The 23959-nt window shown below is 37.5% G+C and overlaps 2 protein-coding genes across 2 annotated transcripts; one reads left to right on the top strand and one right to left on the bottom strand.

The window, feature by feature from the left end:
- Positions 1-5950: 5950 nt before the first annotated feature.
- Positions 5951-9367, top strand: cUnh3orf18 (chromosome Un C3orf18 homolog; the record flags this gene model as incomplete). Its single annotated transcript, XM_079242649.1, has 5 exons — positions 5951-6173; positions 7109-7515; positions 7619-7644; positions 7827-7956; positions 9287-9367. Exons 2-5 carry the CDS (start codon positions 7258-7260, stop codon positions 9365-9367), a joined length of 495 nt encoding a protein of 164 aa, XP_079098775.1. The 5' UTR covers positions 5951-6173; positions 7109-7257.
- A 4502-nt stretch (positions 9368-13869) lies between these two features.
- LOC306757801 (uncharacterized protein) lies at positions 13870-22892 on the bottom strand. Its single transcript, XM_079242941.1, has 6 exons — positions 22745-22892; positions 20743-20912; positions 20475-20558; positions 18461-18511; positions 18280-18318; positions 13870-15119 (listed from the first exon to the last, which is right to left on the bottom strand). Exons 2-6 carry the CDS (start codon positions 20845-20847, stop codon positions 15051-15053), a joined length of 348 nt encoding a protein of 115 aa, XP_079099067.1. The 5' UTR covers positions 20848-20912; positions 22745-22892; the 3' UTR covers positions 13870-15050.
- Positions 22893-23959: the final 1067 nt, after the last annotated feature.

Here is a 23959-nt window from a genome sequence, read left to right as displayed (position 1 = left end):
CGGTAACCCTGCATTTAGCGCTGGGAAACCCCACGCTGCAGCAGCGACGGAGAGAGAACCTTCGGTTGGGGTGTTTTAGGCAACTGGCGGTTCAACTGGTATTCTGTTGGGGCGATCTTCATTTACTACATATTTCATTAACGTGAACTTAGAAGAACATGATGTTGGGTTTTGTTTTTATTTTCTTCACAGAAACAAGACTGTTTAAAACGCTCCAACTTGGCTTCTTAAGTAGGAAGTGAAAGTTGATTTAAGTAGTCCTTCATAGATGATAAAATCATGATCAATAACAACTTTACGGCCTTAGTATATGAATGGGTATTAACAGAGTTAGGTTGTAAACATAGACTGTATATTGTAAAAGTATCAGATTGAGTTCTCAGTATTGTCCAGGCAGATTACAGAATAAACTGCTCTAATAACTTCACATTATATGAATATCTTAAAAAAAACAAAAAACTGTGAAATTATTACTTTTACATTATGAAGTGTTACTTGATTAACCTAGACTAAAGTAGACTACAGCCCAATTTGGAAAAATAAATGTTGGTCTGCCTTTGTTTATCCTATCTAAGGAAAATTTGATTTGAGTAACTGTAAATGGTATATAATAGAGATACTTAAAAACAAGCTTCTCCTGTCTATGACAGTTTTTTTTTATTGATTATCAATTGGTTGTATACTGTAAACACACACTTGCATAGATAGATAGATAGATAGATAAGCAGGCCGACAGGCAGAGAGATAAGTAGGTATGTCAGAAGAAACTATTAGACCTCCCCCTGTTTTCTAAATAAAATTAAATTCAGTTTTATTTTTATAGTTCCCCTTCACAAGAATGTGATCACACTTTACAAACATATTAATTCAAAACTATTTATAATAAATAGCGTAGTTAAATAAAACCAACAGACTGCATCAAATCTTCACTGCAATCCAATCTCCCATCCTGAGCATGCAAGAGGTGATAGTGGAAAGGAAAAACTTCCTTTTAACAAGAAGGAAAAAACTCCAGCAGAACCTGGCTCAGGGAGGGCAGCTATCTGCCTCAACTAGCTGATAAAGGGGAGGCTGACAGAATGGTTGTTTCCCACACTAGTGACCTACTAGTATACAATAATCCCTAACACTAAGTTAAGTATTTCTTTGCACATTCTGCACAGAAAAATCTTCCAGCTTATATGTGTTGTTTTATGCTTTTGCAAAGCACTTTGTGATTCACTTGTGTTTGAAAAGTGCTAAATAAATAAAGTTAATTTGATTCTGTTTTTGCCTCCTTTGTTAACTTGGTTAGGTCAGCAAAAATAGAAAAGAATAGATCGCAAAGAGTAGGAGGGCATTGTTTTAAATGTTTGACAATGAACAAAATGGATACATGAAGACACAGCCACTTGACAGTCTGATGAGTTTAATGAGAATCAATCACTTCAAGACAGCACTTGGCCAGATGGCTGAGGATGTGGGCAAAGATGTTCAATTTCCCATGAATACAAGATATCATTCTTTAAAATACCCTTAGTAAAAATCAAATCTGGAATGTTTATATACTTAATGCTTTGCCTTTTGGTCATTTTTTCCATGCATTTTACTGGACTGAAAAAGTTCAGATATACACAAGATAAAAAAAAAACATTCTAATGCATCAATCTAGCCATTAGTCCAACCTAAGTAAAGTATGTATTATAAAAAGTGCTTTCTTCTCTTCTCTTCTCCACTTAGAGGCTATTGAGTCAGCGCTAATGCCACTATTAGACCTGCATTACACTGTAAGATGGTTAACATCTATGAGTGACACCTTTTAAAAGCCATCAAGCAATGACCAGCAATTAGCCTGAGCTGCATTTGGAGGAGTGGATTTTAGCGGAAGCTAAATCTCCCTATGCTACATTCAAAACCTTGTAAGTAATGGATTAGGTTCTGCAGTGAAAGCCTGACCATTCACATTTACTTAAATGCTGACAGATAAGACAGATGGTTATTTGTTTTTCTGTAAAGTTGGAGATAAATTATCCTTGATTTATCCATTGCACCTGCTGTGGTCTGGAGTTTTAATGCACATCCAAACATGCCATGGATTTAATAAATCTCATCTGCAACTTTGACAAGACATAAAGTCTTGAAAAATGGATTGTGGAAGTAAAAGGTGTTATCTAATAGTGCAGCATGGCAGCAGCTTTCCACAATTATCTCAAGGTGGCAGTGTTTCACAATGTGCCAACTGTGTGTTGTCAGTGTTATTAAAGACTTAGTTAACACACACACACACACACATTGTTAGACTTGGCTCAGTTTTGTGTTGGAATAGCAGTCAACAAACATATAATTAAGCTCTATGAAAATATGTATTAACATGTTAATTCCCATTGTGTATTTTTACTGAATATAGTTATCTGTTTAGTACATTTTTTGTTTGATTCTACTGATGTTCATTTTTTTCAAATTGTCCAACCTAATTTTACATCTTAGAGTCAAATTCACATCATCTACTCTTTTATATTAATATTTTTCAGCATTATCATGTGACAAAACAAAACAACAAAATCCCAACAATACATTCTCCATTACTGTCATGCAACTTTAAGAAGGAGCTTCTTTCTAAGATCTAGCAATGCACGAAGATACTATGCTCAACTTATTGAAATAGGACATCTTTTGGTAGTAGGCTCATCTTTTAGTTCAGATGTCAGACTGTGTTCCATTTCACGTAAGTAACACTTATTAGCAATACATTTGTTATTCCATCTGCTGGAGGATATCAGTGCCATTTCCCTTCCTGTTTCCTACTTCCCTTATGTCTCCCTGCCCCCCTTTTGCCATTCTTTTCACTGTGAACTGAAAAGACAAAAAGAACGTGTAAGCTGAGCCAGTGCAATCTGAGATTTTGTACAAGATGCTTTTTAAATATTTGAAGAGTACCTTAAGTTACAAACATTTTTTTTAAAGTGCTGGGATGCTGTGCAACATGTAAATAAAATAAAAATGTAATGATTCAATAATAACGCTAGTCCCATATACAAGACAGAACAGAAATACAGAAATTTCTGTTTATCTTTTTAAATCTATTATTTTGTATATATGAAATGTTTAGAGTTCAACAGATATTTGCTAAACTAGAAGTTGTTTAACAGTGTCTTGCTGTTGTCATTTGGTTGGTACAAGAAAACTTGTATATTTGTTTGTGTATTATTGGTGACTTTTTACATGGACAAGTTAAGAATAATTTTCTACTGTAAAACTTCCCTTTTTGCTACTATTTATATTTTAGTACTAAAAAATACCTCACTAGGAAGCTGATTATTGTGATGAATGAAGACTCAGATTTTCAAGCAAACATTAGAAAAGTAATTAAACATTAAAGTTATGCCCTTAATCACTAGTATAAAAACGAATAAATAAAAATAATAAAAAATACAATGGTTTTGGCAGAGATCTGCGCTCTCTGGGTCTTCGAGCTTGCTCTTTGGCACCCCCTACAGTTGTGGGATGAAACAGCACTACATGGACAAAAATAACTGAACTGACATAATGAAAAGGCACAAACATCAACCACAAAAAATATGGAGCATAGTTGTACATTACTGGACCAAACAAAAACAAACAAACAAAAGAAAAATTAAAACCACCTATTTTCACTGTAGCTTTTGTTTTAAGCTGTTTACATTTTTTAAGCATTTGAATGTGGAAAATGTGAGAAACCAGTAAATTTGAAATGCAACTTATACTGGCCCTGCGATGGACTGGTGAGCTTTCCAGGGTGTACCCTGCCTTTTGCCTGCTGGGATAGGCCCCAGCTTCCCCACGACCCTTCATCAGACTAAGTGGTTAGGATAATGAGTGAATGAACTTAAACTGTGTGTATAGGGGTGTTGTGTACTGCATATAAGGAGCGCACCTCTGGAAAGGCTGCAAACTTACAAGACCTTTGTGTGACGTTTCCACAAACTTACTTAACTGTAATGAGAGATTTTTAGTGACGAGGGGAACTTGCTTGTTAATCCCTTAATGTTCACACAAATAAAAAGATCAAATACAAATAAAAATGGGGAGAAAAATGTTTCTCCCCATATTTCCATTTTTTATGGACAAAATAATCAGAATAAAATTTCTTTAGTAAATGGTTGGGATTTAACTTTAATAATAACTTAATTCCAGTGAAATAGTAAAAATTTTAAACAGTAATGTCTGATGTTACAACAAATGCTTAGTTTTGGTTTTACATACCGAAACCAATTGACAAAGATGGTTTATTTCCACAATCTAAAAAAAAGAAGAAAAAAAAAAAGATCACTGGACATGTACCTTTACTATATGGTGGACCAGGACCTTAAAGGGTTAATCTGAAATTGGACTGAAGTGGCTAACTGAAGCTTCATATGTGAAACAGACATGACAACAACAAGATAACAGGCTGCTGTTGTAAACTAAATTTGTATGACATTCTCTGCCTATAAATCTAATTTTAATGTTTATTTTTTTGTGTGTTGCTTTTAGACATGAATTTTCCTCATTTCTTTTATTGTCTTGGGTCTCCTAACTCCATATAAAATTGTTAACTCACATTTGTCATGGTGATAGTGTTTTGTTAACTCTTTTTAATTTATTCACATTTTTTTTTGCAAAGATTATTTGTAGTGATGTATCTTGTGATTTTTACATAACTTTAAGCAAAAAAGTGTTTTACACAACATTACAATGAAAAGCAAAATAGTGTTGTGCCAGGTGGGAAAACAAAGTTGTGAACCGTTGCATCTCAGACCAGCAGGGCAGTTTCAAACCAGGAATGTGCACAGCAATGGCTGATGTTCTTCGATGTGAATCAGAAGCGCATAGTTTTTAGGTTCACAAATCATTTAAGTGCTGCTTCAAAGTGTTTGAGATGTACTGGAACATGCTCGAGTAAGAATAAATTATAGATAAAACCTTGTCTTCAATGCTAATTTCACTGCACCTCACATGACTGTTTAATTTCTACATGTGTTTCTTAATGTTGTTAATTATATAATTACTTCTAAATATACATTGTTCATAATGTCACTTTACAATAAAAATATATATATATATAAAAAAAAGCAAATGAAAAATAATTTCAGGAAATTATTATAAAAGGAGAAAAAAATATTTAAGGCAGGGGGCACTTTATACTCTATACTTGTAACTCTGTATCTGTTTTCCACTCATCCTATTATCTAACTGTCCCTGTCTCCATAAATTTCTTGTGACATTGTGAGCAGCTTTTTTTTTTCTTAGGGAGCTCGATGAAACAGAAACTCTGTCTTTAAAATGGTACCTGAAACAAACCAATGAAATATTGTTATTGTATTCACTTAGTACATGGAATAAATATATATATACATATATATATATATATATGTGTGTGTGTGTGTGTGTGTGTGTGTGTGTATGTATGTGTTATAACACTCTATAGCATGATGACTGGGAAAGTGTTTTTGAAAAATTTCTGCTATAAATAAGTTATGAGTAATGGAATAGAAATTATTTAACTGTGATTTAACTTGAAATATGCAAATCCTGCACAATTAATAAAAAACATTAAAGGTGACTGAAAATAAATTTCTTCACTTCTGTGAGCAAATTAAAGTAATTGAGATTGAGACCCGGGTCATCATTGGGTTAATTTTTTCTGCCTTGCCACCCGGATGCAGTCATTCACATGGGTCTGACAGCATCTGGTGTGCAGAGCCATTAAATCCCACTCTCATCCCTGCAAAGCCAAACAGGCATCTGAGGGAGCCAACCACATTTATCATCTTGAAACCATTAGACCAATTGCAGGGGGAAGGGGGAGGGCGCTTGCCAGAGTCATCTCTGTTTGCAGCATCTCAAGAGCAGGCTCTGTTGTGTGAAATACAAGAAAGGGCAAGACAGCGGGAGTGCATTCAAGGGACAATCGAAGAACTGGCGGGGAATCTCTTGGGGGCTGCCAGGATAGGGTTACTTTGGTGTGTGGAGTCCTTCCTCAGAGAAGATGGCTGTTGTGTCAATGTAAACAGCCAATGCAATACCTGCATTGCTAAAGGGGGAAACAGAAGAGGTTGAGGAGGAGGAGGGGCAGACACTGGAGCAAATGTTGCTTCTTCCAATGAAATATCTCTGCCTTTAGCTTGCCTCAGCCTGCCGCAGTCCACCTCTGAACATGCATGTTGGTTGTTAAGGTACGTATGTATCTCTAATCTGATGGGAAGCAGGAGTAAGACTTGCCCATGTTGGCAGGATTAGAAGCTCAGCTGCTTCTGTAAGAGCTGAGATACAGTACATCTTAACTATAAATAACATTAGTGTGTATGCCAAAGACAGTGAGACCATAAAATAATCTTTTAAAAAAAACTTACTATGTAAAATGTTGTAAGCGCTGTCTTTGTGCAAGGCAGAGGTTGTACACTGTACTAAACAGCAATGACTGAATTCACTTTTTGTTTTTCATTGGTTGGCTTGAGTTGCACATGTTCCTCATTAAGAGCACAAGCAGACAGGATGAGGAGGGAGGAATGGATCATATGTCTGTGCCTTCCTGTGTCACATATAACACAAATAGAAAGCATGCTTCTGTTTTAAAAACTCATATATGTAAATCTCTGAGGAAATTTTGCTTTTTGCTCTCATGGGAAGTGTACGTGAATAGGTGGGAGGCACATGTAACTCAGTCTTAGATGCAGTGGATATTTATGGATCTTGTGTGTGTGCTGCCAACACATTTCCTCCGAGTGAACATTACAGTTTTAGTGGTTAGTATTCTTCTGTATTTATCAAATTGTCACACCAGATTTCACTTCTCCGCTTGCTACCCACATCCTGACCAAAACACCTACCACAACTCTGCTGGTAGTATCAGCTACCGGTTGGATGAAAATAAGGATGTTACACCACCTCCCCACTCCTACCCCCTTCTTTTTATTAAAGATTTGAGCAAATCATTATTCACAGATGTGAAGGAGATTATGATTTAGTTATTTTGTTTGCAAGAATTGGACTTTTACTTATAACTCTTTGGTTATGATTCCTTGAATTCATTTACCACCAGATTTAACAGATCAAATCTTAAACTTCAATATTTCTGTCCTTCATCAGTGTTTTTCCTTCAACTCAACAGGTCTTATGGCAGAAGGATCATCAATACCTCAGCATACCCCAAAGCAGCTGGAGGACCCCTGTATGGACCATGAAGAACATTAGAAACCGAGACTGAAATCAGACTGAGATTTAAAACACATCCTTTAGTTGAAACAGATACATCTGACCATGGCTGTAAATCCGGCGAAGACAACTGCAAGTTTCCTCTCCACAACTGCCACGACCACCACGGTACCTCTGCTCTCAATGAGTCCAGGAGCCAGAGAAAACATCACCTCCACAACATTAATGACTGTTACCATAACAACAAATGAGACCAGCTTCAACGCTACTGCATTTCCAGATGTGGTGATCGAGGGCTCAGGGGTTGGAATGTTGCTCATACCTCTTGGCATCATCACGGTCATCGGCTTAGCTGTGGTAATTGTAAGGAATCAGTTCAGACCGTCTCTTAACTTCAACTTTTTGGTACAACATTAAAGTCCACAGTTCATCCTAATAAATTGACGTGCTTTTCTTTAACTATTAGATGCTGTATGTTCGGAAACGGAAGCGGTAAGTTCATAGTTTGTTGATATTGTGATATGACCTGGCACAAACATCCTTGAGGCTCGGAGAGGCCATAGCTCTTTGCAAAATGTCTTATAAAAATGTCACTGTTTGACCATGACACAAAGTTAAACCTCTTAGTTGCCAAATGCTCCTCACCTCTAACTTTTTTCTTTTTCCTCTGACAGGCTGGAGAAGTTGAGACATCAGCTCATGCCCATGTACAACTTTGACCCAGCTGAAGAACAGGATGATCTGCTGGAACAGGAACTACTGGATCATGGCCGGGAAGGCAGTCTCACAGGTCCTAATGCCAAGGTAGGCCAGGCAGTGTTTAGAGAATAGCTTTTCTTTTTCATGAGACATTTTTTCACATTACCCTTTAATGAAAATGTTTGAAACTATGGCAAAATTACCCTCTGCACTGCTTAAATGTGAGCAATATCCTTTAAAAAATTCTCCAGTAATGTGCAACACAGCTGGTTTTACATATAAGTGGATAGATAATAACTTGACTTAAACCGTTTACCATAGGCTTCTTATATTGGTATTTTAATAAACTATACTGTTTTCGTTTTTCACTGTGGTAATTCTTCTGCATTTTCTTTCATTTCTTTTTTTTTTTTTTTTTTTAAAGTTTTGACAATGATGTAAGGGAAACATGGTAAAGTATCGCCTGTGTGTATTTTTAACCATTTCACATAAACCCCCTTTCTCCAAGCCACCCTTATTCTTTCATACCGTCTTTGCTTCTGTATCCAAAGCAACAACTAGTAGGTTAGATGTCTAAAACAGATTTTCTATTCTTATGTTAACTAATCTGAGTCACTGCATCTGCATAGTATCTGTTCTTAAAGCCTTTTCCTCTGACCCTATATCCATCTTTCACATTCTTTTATTTGCAATCCCTTGACTTAATACCTATAAAGCAGAATAAAAAGCCTCTCAAAACATCACCTTGAGGGGGAAATAACAATATAATCAAGATTAATGTATGTACTGTGGACAACAAATACAATAAAAACTACAACTCATACAAGGAAAATTTCTGGATTTTAAAGGGATTTTTGTCCAGTACCCAAAGCATCACAACATGACTGGAATCTTTCAGGTGTTATGCTGTCTCATAAGCTTTTCCTGTAGTTATTCATTTATTTTTTGTGTCCCTCACTTGCTGCAGCTGAGCAGATCCTATAGTCACTAAGTAAATGCCGTTTGTTTGCTGCTTTAAAAGCTTAAATCTTATTTTCCCAATATTTTTTTCTGGATAGTCATGTGTTGTGGGACAATTAGCAGAATTGTCAACCAATACTAAAGATGATTTATTTACTTTTAACTTTAACAAAGTGAACTTATTCTCTCCCTCCAGCTGTTTTCATGCAGTGTGATCTGTTGCTTCTGGTACTAATCACTTCTTACTTTTAATAATTAATAAATCATGGTCCACATCCTAAAATATTAAGTTGATTTCACAGCTCCAGTGGTTTATTGGTTTTTATGAATAAAAACATCTTTTATAAACACTTGTAGCACTTTTAAAGTAACTGCTTGTGTGTGTGTGTATATGTGTGTGTCCTTTAAAAAAAAAAATGAAGCGCTGAAGTTACTGTCATCTTAACTTTCCTCATATCTCCTATCTTCCCCACAGACTCTCACAACTTCACAAGGGACAACACAGCGACCCAGTCGTCTGGTCTTTACAGATGTAGCCAAAGCTCTCAACGCTTAAACGCGCTCTTCCATTAGCTGATGTCAGCTTGTGAGGGGGGCGATGGCCTTATCCAGGCTGTTGCTCAGGAAGGAAAAGAAAGGGAAATGGACCGTTTCAGAGTACAGCCGGGGCACTGGCGAATGTTTTCATCCAAGTATGTGAAACAGCAGTGGTTTAAATGTGACAAAAAAGAGGTCTCTTGTATAATGCAAGAGCAAAACACTTAGGATCTTGCACTGTAATCATTTGGTGCACAAATGAAGTCTAGCGCACTTTTTTACCAAAAAAAAAAAAAAAAAAAAAAAATCTCTCATGCTGTTTATGTAAATGTTTAGTATCTTGTCAATGGAGTTCTCTTGAGCTTCAGCATCTTTTTTCATGTTTCATAAGAGACTTATATTTCTGTGTGATGGTGATTTTGTGATCTTGTGTTTTTGACAAGCTTCAACGTTGGATGTGTTACCATCCTAAAGTGACGTTACTTCCTCCCACGTTGTTTCACGGTTGATAAAATAAACTTCTTGCTTCCATCTGTATACATTAAAACTGATAAAAACCCCAATCTGAAAAAATGCTGTACAAATTTATGAGCACAGGGTTGATACGTGTGGTATTTTATTGATAAGCGATAAAGGAGCAGAGTAACACATATCACAAAGTAAAGAATCATAACAAAACACATATCACAGGTTTGTGAGTTGTATTAATGAAGTGGATGACACATCAATAACATAACTATGAAATGGTGTTAAAAGTAAGGCATAAAAGACGATTTCTCAAGTTACACTTCAACTTTTTAATCGTTGAAAAGTGGATCAAGTACTGTATGTAACTATACCACTATCAGTAAGATCACAGAACAACATTGTCCCCGTTATAGAGAGTAAATATCCAAACACAGCTTGTGTAAAATAACACACATTGACTCTGCTAGAGTTTGAATGAAGAGACACCCTTCAGGCTGACTCCCATTCGCTTATGGTCACATGAATGTAGTGAGATGAGATGTGTGGACTACAACAGTACTAGTCTGACAGTTATTTCAAGATTTCATGATCCACATGGCCTGCGGGTCTTAAAGAAACTACTGGCCACAAGCGACCAAAAGTCTCCCCAGAGACGACCCAGGCTTGGTTGTCTTCAGAGGTAGTCCAGGGGGCAAACAAGTAAGGTCAATGCAACATTGTATCAAACTGTAATCTGGCAGCAGTTCACTCAATAATGCTGAAATACATGAAATGATTGAAATATAACATATCAGTGATAAAAAAAAAAAAGTAGAAACATTTACATAAAAGCAAATTAAGGATGATATTCAAGTAATGAGCAACTTATGAGTGACACATAGTTCATGCTGGATAAATGTTTGCCACACACAATACAAGAATCTTTTAGGATATTCAGATGTATATTTACACCAGGTTTTTACGTGTATTTTGGGGTATCTGATCAGAAGTAGAAAAATCGGCATCGGTTCCTACCTGGTATTGATTTTACTTGTGTCTTGAGTCACCACCTCATTCTCACTCATTCTCTCTTAGTATTCAAGTACACACATAGTCACTTACAATCAGCTGTGGTGAGCAACAAACAGGACTAGTTACTGCAAAACGACATCATCACAGATGCAGAGAGATAACATTTCTTCAGATTCAACTTGGTCATATTTACTTCAATATTTTTTGGCTGACACTGTGCAGAGCTAACTCACTCTGAACCTGTTCGTGCGCAGAAATGTGAGAAAAGCATTAAGAACGGTAAATTAATCTGGTCACAATAAAAGTAACTTTGCTGCCTGTTATATATCTATGATTAGTATAAAAGCTAATTATCCTCCAAAGCTTGAGTGTCGTTTTCTTCATCAGTTCTACAGAAATGAACACAAACGCAGAGCAGGAGGTTTCCTGTCAGGGACATATCCTGCATGTTTATACACTGCTTCACAAGGAACTTATTTCTTTGTTGAAACCAAGCAAAATCTCAGAAAAAGCTTGCAAGGAGGCAATTCAGATGAGAAATGGTTTCACAATTTGGTCAGGACCAATTTGCATGTTGGGTTTATCAGAACGTGGTCAGATGTGTCCCGGAGCACCTCGGAAATGGTGTCGGTAATCAGATCTGATCATGTCCAAACTGTTGACAATTGTACTTTGAGGTGTCAGTTTGTGATCTGATTACTGAGGACATAATGCTAATATCAGATGAAGTCTGTACTTATTTGGATAAAGACAGCCAAAGTAGTCCAGAAGGTTTTACATTTGGTTCTGCTAATTCATCAAGCTGAAACTCTACAAATTGAAATAATAATGATAATAAAGAACGCTGTAATGTTAATTTAAATGTTCAGTACATTTCAAGACATTGCCACATAAGTAATTCTGCTTTTTCTCTATTATAAAAGGTATATTTCTGTTAATGGCACAAAAACCATACAATATTGGTGCCATTACTAAAGCCTTGATTATTTTTTTTTTTTAATAAACTAGTTTATGATCAATTTTAATCTGAGGTGTGACTTGATTAGTAAACAACATAATCGATTACATAATCTCTTAGCAAAGTCTAACTATGACACAAGTATTCTGCTTTAGGTTTTTCTGGGGTTTAGTGTGAAACACAAATCAACTTTGAGGTGAACTTTGGCTGAGCTCACTACACAGCTCCCTAAAACCTTTTATAATAAAAAGGTGTGAGGGGTAATTTCCACACACAGCTTGTTTAAGGTCGGAGCATTTCTTCTTAATTTCACTCTCAACTCTCTTTGCAACGCCCTAACACTCCTTAAGCTTGTGTGTTTACTGTTGTTCTACGACAACTAGTCTACAGAATAATACGTTTCCTGGCATCCGTTTTCTTTTCTATCGCCGTCACCTTTTCTGAGTTTGCAATTTTCTTTTGGTCCAAAATTCTGTGCCGGCTTTATATGAGAGGAAACCTCCCAGCAGATGCTGGCAGTTTACACCGATCTGAGATTTATGGATCACATGCGGTAGTAACAAATAAGAGTTCTTGGAATCTGCTTTGACAATGTGTTATTAACCAGCTGTTTAGGAATTGGACACAAACAGGTCAGAAATTATCTTAAGACTTACAAACTATTTCATAAATAAATAAGACCACTTGGTTTGGACTTTCTCCCATCACCAGGTGACATGCAGGTTGTTCAGATTTTATCTATTAAATACAACGGGGATGAATGAAGTTTTATTCATGGTTTTCAGAGTATTAAATTACATCAGTATGTCTTTACTAGAAGCAGTGCACTACTGTGTTACAGAGGATGATGCATAAAACTCTTTATTTTATAAGTAAAAATGTGCTTCAGTGGAAACTGGTGAGTTTTTAATGCATCCCAAAAAATCCCATTCACTTTGCTGAGCGGGACTTCATTGGAGCTAAACAAAAAGACACTTTAAAACAAGACGGTGTCAAATCTGAAGGAAGATACGACAAATTCTTCCTTTGTGAAATCATTAGATAAGCAATAAAACACACCATTACTTTTGTACAATCAGTTGCTGTAGCACAAGTTGCCCGAGTACAAGCTATGATTAACCTTAAACATGACTTTCATGTATTTCAGCACTTTGCGGCCATTTGCTGCCATGAGTTGAGTGTCACACATACAATTTACAGTGTAAGAATCAGAAAAATACATGATGTAGTAAAAATAAGAGAAGAATAACAAATCCAAAAAAAAAAGTATTTCAAAAGGAACTACACTCTAATAAGCAAATATTTCATGAAGTTGTTGTAAACTATTGGCTGAATTTTATTTCCCAGGAGAACAAAGTCTCACTTCAGTTTTTTTTTTTTTCTTTTTTCCCATCAGATACAGTTTTTCTCAGGTTTTTATTTGTTTTTTATTTTTTAAAAATGACAGACTTGTACACTTTTACTGGAGTGTAACATCTACTTGTGAGTTTGTGTGTGTGTGTGTTGGCTTGTAGCCCTGAAAACACTTTGCATGTCTGCGCTGTACAGTAACACATGAGTCTGTGCTCTTACATGCGCGTGTGTGTGTGTGTTTTTGTATACAGTATCACTTCTGAGGGAGCGAAGGATTACTTTGCTGGTGATCTTCTGTCTTGTGAGTTACTGAGGTAGAATGAGAGATTAAGAAACTGAGGCTAACTGAGGTTTCAATGAGGTCTTTGTGTCAAGGCATACTGGTAATGTCAAACACAGATCAGAAATGCACAACAAACACAGCACCACAATTATTACTGAGTAGATATCATGTTCCTGAATATTTTTGTACCTGAGGTTTCAAAATGGTGTCAAAGCACTGGTAAAAGTGAGATCCTGAGTGTGGTAAAATGACAGGTCAACACTGCAGCTGACTAAAGTATGTGTGAAAGGTTTCCTTCCAAAACGAAACATCCATTTACAACTTTGGACACTCCCCCCCCCCCCCTTAAATCAGCTTCTGCGTCGAAGGAAACAACCGAGTATTACTTTATCATGTATACACTGTAATAGGTGTTAACCTAACAGCATGTCACAGTGGATATTTAATTTTTGAATTACAATTTCACATCAACTTGCACAGAAATGACTTCAGCACACCTTGTTATGTTGTTACATAGTTAAAAATGCCACGTTTCAAACACATGACAGAAACATGGTAAAACTGTTCAGTTCCTTTATTGTTCTTAACCCCTCTCTATGTTAGCCAGCAAAACCTGCCACCTCTCCATACAAGCAACACACGCACGCACACAAGCACAATAACACCCACACACACACACACACTGAGAGGTTCAGAGCAGCCGGTGTTGTTGGAGAATAGTTCGACTTTAAGGGAAAAGGCTTGCTTGCTTTGCCGACGTCAAGGAAAATATTTCTGTTCGCCTTATTTAAAAGCAAAGTCTGCTTTTATATTGAGGAAATGGTTAAAAACAAACAAACAAATAAACAAAAATGATGAATGAGCTGTAGAGATTCCGCCAGTGTACATTAACCTCATATGCAGACAGGTGATAAATTAAAGGAAAATCCTGAAACCTAGACTCCAACAGCAAGACTCTTGTTACGCTATGAGGACTTTTTTTTGTTCCGGCATGGATTGGATCCTCTTTTTCCATTTATGTTTAAAACAAAATAATACAGAATAAGATTTCTAATCTGATAGGAGTCGGGTTGGCAACACTCCCATTCATAAGGCACCCTTAGGAAATAAATATGACTGGAGATTTTAATGGATGTGTGAGACACAACGCTCCACCGTCCTCATCAAATATTTATGTAAATTCATTTCTGTTGGAATAACTGTAGCCTGTAGTTTCAGTGGAGATCCAAAAAGGCACAATAAAGCTGTTCAGTTGAGCTGAGACTGCCCAGCCCATTACAGAGACATATAGCGTCGGTTTTTCCTTTAATTTACATTTATAGTTAATTAACAGACCTCATCATCTCAACAAGCGAGGCAAGGAAAGCTTTTCCCAAAATGTGGAACTGTGCTTCAACAAAATATCAAGTACTCTGTCGTTAAAGGATCATTTCTTTACAAAAACCTATAAAAAGGCAACAACAAATCTGGGGTGCTGTTTAGATGGAGAGAGAGAACTACTGTTTGCCATCGTTTTTGAGTGTGTGTGTGTATGTGTGTATGTTCCTGAATCCCCATCACAGATAGGAGTCAGACTGTACCCCTGTTTGCTTGAGGCCAAACCTTGAGGTAGGTAGAGAGGTATCTTATTTACTCCCCTTCCTCCTGTTCATGCACCTGAGATGATGAGGGACCCTCCTCAGCCTCCTCTGAAGGGCCCTGCAACAAAAAGACACAAAAGTAACTATCAGGTAGTATCTCTTTCTTTTGTCTATACTGAGTCATGCCGCTCAAAGTCATGAATCAATACTAGGAAGAGCCCGAGAATACAAGAATGACTGTTAAAATTTCATTGAATGATTGCGTGCGAGGCAGCCAGTTCCAGGCGTCAGACCTAGAAATGTGAGGAAGACGACGGTTACATCAGGAAACCAGAAGACAGGGGGAAGAGAACAGTTAGATCAGGTTTCCCCTCTCTACACTGACTCATTCTTCCCCTTCATGTGCGTGTGTCTGAGAAAGGGAGTCTGTCTCAACGGTTTCAGTTCTTTAAGCATCTTAACCTCTTTGACAAACTGCTATGCAGGGAAAATGTGATAAGACAGAAGGCACCGAGTGTTGTGTCCTGCTTTGGTGAGGCTTGTTGTGCAACGTCTTCGCTTGCTGCATAAGCCGAATGGCTAAAATAGACCAAAGTTTCTGAGAAACACAAGGTGTATGTTCTCCAAAACTGGATAAGACAAGAGGATGTTTGCAGGTGTACATGGGGAATTCAGCACCGCCGTCTTTGAATTTCCAAGAATTCGGCACATCAACACAAAGTCAGTTCACAGAAAGCACAGGCAGTGTGCGTGGACCTAATTTTCCAGACGAATGTGCTCAAGTGACAACATCTTTCAGCAGTTTTGTATCTTTTATAAATGTCTTGTAGTATATGAGCCAACCAAGCTATGGAACGTTTATTTCTGCCTCTAAAGTTGCGCTACAACTGGTTGCAGGTTGGAGGAAAAGGATCTGACAAACATGTAAGGTACATAAATTACAGCTGACTTTAAACAGAATAATGCAGACAAGTTTGAGCGCACAAAGCCTTGTACATCATTTTAAAGGCAAAAGCAAAGAAGCCTTTAAAACTGGTGAAGAATTAACTAAATACTAAACTAGAAAAATGAACTTTTCTTCTGTGTAGTGCAGTTCATCAACACTGAATCCTCCAAAGAAACCAGTTAAAGAATAAAGTTCATTTAAAAAAAAAAAAAGGCGGGAATGTATCTCTGGATTAACTTTCCCTGTGTCAATGTACGTGAATGTATGACATAATGAAGGGACGACGCCTGTACATGGTTTATTAGAGGAGAACTGAGGTGTGGGGCGAGACACTGTGGTATGTGAAGTCAATTAACAGTTAACTTATTGGACTCTAGTCATTACAGTAGATCATGAGGGTTCTGGGAGATACATGTCTTTTCTCTACAGGTAAACAGAAATCAAAACAAATAAAAAACAGTCCCAGAGTAAAACTCTGCTCTGTGAGAGAAAGGGTGATTCAACATTGTTCCATTTGATCCTTTTATAGACTTTAGTTTGTAGTGTTGTTCTTTTGGATGGTTCTAAAGCCATCTGAGGATTGTTTTCACTATATTTGATTATTAAGCACTATCATTGATCATTACCATTTATCATCTGAGGAAGGGGGTGGGGGTGGGGAACCTACATACACCGCGAGGAACTGGCATCAGTGGATAGTAAATGAGCACATTTATTGAAATACAGTCCTGTTCTTCCTGTTCTTCTTCCCGAGAACTTGCATTTAAATTCTGTTTCACCACACGCCTGCAGAAATGTCTTTCATCTACAACACCAAATTTATTTTTAATGCTTCGAACTGCAGTTGCATCAAGGATAAACATCCAAAAAATGGATAATCTAACAGATCACTGAGAGGCAGGGAATCTTTAAAGACTGCATGAGTGATTACAAAAACTCAGCACATTTTAAATGTCAGTGGATTAACATCTACCTTAAAAGGGGGCTTTTTCCATCCTTTTTGTACATGCTCTAGTTTAATAGGCATTCCAATAACTTCAATATAATATTTAAAAAAGTACACTAGTTCCTGTCCCAATGATCTTTTTATGATTTATCTGGCATCTTGCATTAATCTTAGTCTGATGGACTAGATAAATCATTAATTTAATACTTGAACACTTTTTTTCTGTTTTTTTTTTTTTATCAATTGGACTTTTGCAGCACTTAGACCGCATCATATTAGTAGTTTTACTTAAGGAAAGTGTGTGAAGCTACTGCAAACACACAAACTAACGGTTTGCACATCAACACTGTTGACTGTGGAAGGCAAGTGGAGACATTCAGGCTGCAGCTCCACTGAATGTTCTTTCTATTTGATGTTGAACTCATAGTAAAACAAGAACAACTCTGCACATCTGCACTTGAACGTACATGTAACTGACTTGAGTCAAAAAGTAAAAGTGTGACACAAAGTGAGATTTCTGTCCAGCCAAAGTAGACGTACAAACTCTTGAGGTGGCTCCACCCTCAGTTTGATCTCATACTTGATCTGTGCTTGTGTTTGTTGAAGAAAAAGAAATAAGTAAATCAAATAATATTGTAGATCAGCAGTGGAGAAGTTTTACACAGCAGAGTACACAGTTCAAGACAAACCACTTATAAACTGGTAATTTCACCTAATGGGGAACAAAGCTCTCAAGGTTTCCATTAAATTCAGAGGTGGTAATTTATGGAATAAATATATTAATCTGGAAGGCATATCACTTTCTCTATTAGTGTTCAAAAAGAAATTGAGAGGACATCCATTTGCAGTGAGATCTTGTTAACTTGTGCTTTCTTGTTGTTTGGATCATTTATTTCTTTTCATGCGATTATTTAAATATTTAAGCTTGGTTCATTTGTCATATTTACATCTAATTTATGCTTCATTGTTATTATTTACTTCCCCTCGCACAATTAACCACTTAACATATTCTTATTTTTAGTATATTGTGAGGTTCTTGACGAGCCCATAGGGTTTCAAAACTCCTCAGCACTGTAATTAATATTATTTTACATACATTGCCCATTATTTGTATCTTCCTTCCTTGTTTTTATTATTTTGAATTCTTTGTAGAATTCTTGAGCTGCCTTTTGCTTTTTTTTTTTTTTTAAGTGAAAACTTAAATAAAATAAAATAAAATAAAAACTTGAGTAGTTCACTTAACTTTACTGTTTCATACTCGCATGTTGTTGCCTTATTTCTCTGAGTTTTATCAATACAACACTGCAGTTGGGGCCTGTATCTCAAAGCGCCACATCAGAACAAAACTGAACCCTCCGCTTCATCTGAAGACTTCATTTTCCTCACCTGCTGCTCTTCAGTCACTTCTGGAACTACTTTCTGGGGCTGTGAAAAGAAAGGCAGTATACTCAATTAAAGATGAAGGGAAATGGGCCCACATGTATGTTACAGCTCTGGCACACAGAAACATGGAAGTTTTGCACATACATGTGCAATTAATCCATGAGTGTCAGTGAGTACTCCATACCCATTTCCTCGGTCGCCCTCGTGGTCGCCTCTCCCCAGCAGGTTCTACTTTCTGAATAGACAGATGGAAAAGGTTCTCAGCTTTAATAAGGATGAAATGCTAATGGTATAGTTTTCATCTGAGTGTTTTAATCCCAGGAGCTCCAGTTACTTCTTACTTTTACCTGTCATGATGCAACAATTCTTACTGATATTTAATGGTAATTTACTGCCTGGTTGTTAAGCTGCAGTTATATTCTTTAGTGGTTTGATAGATGATATATATTCAAGGCCAAATCATTCCTAAAAAAGTCAATATGCACAATGCTTACATGAACTTAAAATACTAATGCGTTAATATACATCTCAACATGAAGTAGTTAAATGCTGTGAAGCCATCAAATGGACAATATTTCTGGATTATTCTGCTTACTATCATTCTGCTTTCATATCCATTTCTTCTGAGTAATGTTCAGTGTGGTAGGATTTGAGGAAACAAGAAAAACATTTGTGCGATTGGGATATCTAATGGCTTTCATATAAATTACTTCATTTTGCCATAACTCAACAAGTTAAACAACTTCTTCTGCCTGACAATAATTGAGCTTGAGATGCAGAAAAACAATGATTTCTTAGCTAAAAACTCCTCTGATAAACAATATTTTTCAACATCTTTTTTTTTTTTAAAGACAAAATCCTATTCAGAGATAAAGATCAGCAGCATGACATGTTCAGCCTCTGCCAAATCTTGTAATTCAAATTAAACCTTGCAAGAAATTCAGGAGCCTTTAAGGCAACTGGTCTCTTTGACTGCTTAGAAAACAACTTTTGCACAACAGTATAATTCTTTTTAGTAGTAACTATACTAAAAGTATTCCATTAGAAGATCATTTATTTACTGGCTTTTAATCATTTTTAAAGAAAAACAGTGAAAACTCCATCACTTATCAATCCTGCCCCCTTTCTAAGCTACGGAATGTTTGTTAGCATATTAAAGTTGTTTGAGCTTTGGACTGTCTGCACTGTAACAAAAATCCCAAAACATTTACTATTCCTCATTAAGTTGCTTTTGTTAAACACAACCAATGTATTCATTACAGAGACATAAAACATGTTAGTATTTTAGTGTTTCTCAACCCAGATCCTCAGGAGCCTGCATGTTTTGGAGGTAAAGCTACTTTAACACGCCTGAATGAAATGAACGGCTTGTGAACATGTTTGGAAACAACATGATGAGGGAGTTTATTCATCTGAATCAGGTGTGTTGGAATAGGAACACATCTAAAACATGCAGGATCAGGACTGAGAAAGGCTGCCTAAGGGGACATTAAAATATGTTTCCATTAGTTTAAAAAGGAAATAATAATTTTACAGTTTAAATGAATAAATAAAGAAGGGCAATTATTTTAGATACATACAATGAATAAAATCCTTTCCTCCCAGTTTTAATCCAAGTTAAATAACAGTGTGATTTAAAAGCCCTTTAGTGTTCCAGCTGGACTGAATGAGGTGGAACCAACTTCTACTCACAATATACTGATGCATACTAAATCAGGACGGAGAGCAAAATGGCATCTAGTAATTAAGGTGTAGTTTTTGAACAACTGTTGTGATTAGTTCATCTCTGAGTGCTGACCCACAGGCTGAAGCATGAAACGTAAACAATGTATTGATTCAACAGCAGCTGGTCTTTTCTCTGCTGTAAATGTTCATTTACCCTGATGGTGACTGCTTTAAGGAGCCGCACAGCAGAAATAAATCATGTACCACTGCAACTAATACAGATGCACTGGAAACAGAAACCCCTTTAGATTATACACAGTGTTTTTAAAATGTGTAAAACAGTACGACTATAACTTGCAGAGTAAAACCCACATGCATTATGATTAATGCAGGTTCTTCATTAAAGCAGAGATAAAGGCTTTCTTATTTGCTGCAACATTTACCAACAGCAACATTTAACTCCTTTAACAGGTCATTACCAATAAGATTTAACATGTATGTAAATGTAAAATAGTGTTTTAATCAGTTTTGACCTTCAGTGCAGTTCTGGGGCCTTTGTTCTTGCTGCCTTTTGGTCGTCCTCTCGGTCGCTTTGGAGTTGGTGGTCCAACAGGCTCCTGTGGTGAGAGATTAGATGTGGGACCAAAACTCAAAACTGCACTGCCTATGGTTAACAGATACCCACATAATTAACTCAAGTTTAGTTGTTTTTGATGTATTTGTAACATTCAGTTCAATAAAGATCATTGGCGGGCAAGATTAGAGCTGACCACAATCACTGTTCAAAGATGAAGGTCATACCTGTTGCTGTTTCCGTGGTCGACCTCTGCCCCTGCGCTGAGGCTCTTCGGGCGACTGGGCAGTGCTCGGCTGAGGAGACGGCTCTTTGGTCCCACTGTTACTCATGCCTGCGTCTATCCACCTGCTTCAAAGAGTGTGGGCATCAAAGCATGGAGCAGTGGCCTCGAGGGCTTAAAGAGGAGAAGAGCTCAGTATCAGGAACTAAAGATCACAATGAGAAAAGAAGTGGGGGAAAAAAATGACCACTTTTTAAACGCAGAGCTGCAATCATCTTTGACAAATTTGGGATAACCACGTTAAATCGACCATTTCAAACCATCTTTTTGCACAGTTACCAAAAGGAGTTTCAATCAGTGCTTAAAGAATCATCACAAGGATAATTCAGAATCCCACAGGAACCTTTTCCAGAAGCAAGCGTGGGAACTGCTCACACATAAGCCTTGGCACTAGGCTCATCGGAACACAGACAGGGTTCTGGCAAACGCAGGGAAACATGAGAATGGTTTGCAGAGACTAAAAGTAGCACAGATATTCACAACTCAATCTGCGATCCAAAATCTGCATCTACTGTACGGAGCTCTGCGTTTCCATCTGCCCTCTGTGAGGTATGTCTCAATGGGGGCTGTGAATGTTGTTGGAGCAGGGATGCTGGAACAACTGTTACAGTGAAACTTGTACTACTGTGACAAAAATATCCAAACACTCACACATAGAACAAATCTATGTGTAACAGCAACTCAACACAAATCTGCATCTGCGTTGATTGATTGTTTATTTGGTACCAACTTTAGTTTTATTCAACAGCTTTATGGCAGAACTTTTATCTGAAGCAACTTGTCTGAGAAATGATCAGTCCAAGAAGCCAACACGCATGTCTTTGGACTTTCTAAACATTGATGACTTCTATAATACTATTTTCCCCAGGGGAATTCTTTTCAAATTGAAATTTTCTCTTCTTTTTTTTTTTTTTTTTTTTTACAATCACAATGAAGGTCAATTCAGCAACAAAATGTTAATCTTTTTTTTTTTTAACTTAAAAACATAAGCCTTAAACAGTGACAATGACCCACCACAAGTTCTTAAGTGACATCTTTAAGTAGCCAAATCTATTTTTATTATTATTATCATTATTGCTGTTGTTTATTTTGTAAGGAACACAACAAACATCACCTTTTAATTGATACACTGACTGATGTTAAATCCCCGTTTTACTGTGCTTAATCCTAACCATGAGTAATAATATCGTTACACAGCTTCTCAAAACACAATTATCTTAATTTTCTAAGTAGGACTAATGTTATTGTTATTAACAAAATACACTATGAATATCTACTTGATGCTGACAGTTGCTAATGTCCCATGGTGGTCGTTTATACAACGTGTAGCTCCGTCAGGAATGTGCCAAACACTAATTGTCAACACAGCCTCGGTGCACTTCTGCAGCAGCACACCGTCTTCTCTGCTGGACGGTGTTTGCCAGTCTGCTACGGGACTGAATGTACTTTTTTGCATATGGGCGGCAATAGCAACCATAAATACACATTCTTGTGCGGCGTTAAAGGAGGCGCGCGAGGCGCTCGGGGAAGCTTCAAACCTCCGACTTTCGGTTGAGTAACTGGCACATGTTGACGCCAAAACAACAGTGGAGGCCATCGGCGTTTTAAAGCGTAAAAGTCGCCAAACAAACGTCCCTCTTTTGCTTCCATCACTTGCGCAATCGATTCCTGAAATGTTTTAGGTTTCGTGCGCGATAATGCAACAGGTCCGGAGAAACGGAGAGGCGAGGCGAGATGGAAAAACTTCAGCAAGGACAAAGAGGCAAGCAACACAGGTGCAAAAGCTCTGCTTTCAGAGCAGCCAGCCAGAACAGAGCCTACATGTATACATTCAGGCTATAGGCTCCATGTTCACGCTCAGTAACCCTGCTCGTGCAGCCAGCGCCAAACCCTACAGAGAGAGAGAGAGGGAGAGAGAGAGAGAGAGCAGAGGAAGTCCAACTTACCTTAAGTCGGTTTGCAGTTTTTACCTGGAAGTTCACACACACTCCGTTCACTTTGTGCTCCTGCACAACTATGAAAATCTTAGTGTATCGACCGTCTCATTGGCTGGAATGAAAGTGTAATCTCTCTCTCTCTCTCTCTTTCTCTCTCTCTCTCTTGCCCTCTCCCTCTCTCTCTATTTTCCTCCCTCCTCCTAATCGGAAATGTGTGTGATCCCCCAGACGTCCAGTCACGAATACCCCAGATGCAGTATAGTGGGGGGTTGTGGCAGTGCAGTATGCATTGCATACTTTCTCTATTAAAGCATGTTTCAAGAAAGAACGAGGGTAGGAGGGTTGAAACAGAGGACCCCGCCCCGAGCAGCTCACCGGACCACCCACTTGACTGGGAGAAAGACGGGCATTAGACTGGAGGGTCTGGTTCCGGGGTTCACGAAGTGGGGTCTGGGGGGGGGGGGGGGGATCTGGGAAGTTCCTCAAAGAGGAAAGGGGGGCGGGGGGGGGGGGGGGGGGGGGGGGAGAAAGGAGGTTCAGTTTGCTTCAGTAGAGATCATAGTAAGTGTGCACAGTTTCAAGCAGAGGTTTCACTCGTTGTCCCTGCTGTTATCTCCCCCACCTACAGAGTTACAGATACACAGTATCTGCAAGTCATAAAGGACTCCTGTATGAGATGGGATTTTTAGTGCATATCTGCTGAGCAACAATCTGGTGAACTTTTTTTTTGTTTTAGTGAAAATATGAAATCTGTTAGGCTCTTTTGATCATTTACTGCATGTAAAAAACAAAACAGAACAAAAAATAAATAGATAAATAAACCTATAGTAAAAAGGCTACGAAGGAAAAATGTCCATGTATGCCGGAAAATATTGGATAGTAAAAATTCCCTCTCCAATTTCCCTCATCTATTCGGCTTTCCAGTCATTTATTAAACTGCTAAAACAGACTTTTAGATTTTAGAAGATCACAACGAAATCTTCAGTTTGTAAATAGTTTTTGTTTAATATTTGCATGTTAGTTTATGCTTGCTGCTAAACAAAAAAAACTTTTGTCTTAGTTGCAACTTTTCAGATTTACAGAAAGTGATGAATTCAGATTAAACGGTTTGAGCCACGGTGAACACACATTCCAGGGACAGCTAATGCCAGACTGCTCATAGAGTCATGTCAGGTGAGCATGCTGGCATGGGACCAGAACATAAAGCTTTAAGTTGCAAAGATG

Source organism: Telmatherina bonti (assembly GCF_933228915.1).
Source record: "Telmatherina bonti genome assembly, chromosome: 6".
Lineage (NCBI taxonomy): Eukaryota > Metazoa > Chordata > Actinopteri > Atheriniformes > Telmatherinidae > Telmatherina > Telmatherina bonti.
Note: the sequence above shows the minus strand (reverse complement) of the source record. Positions and strands in the feature narration are given on the sequence as shown.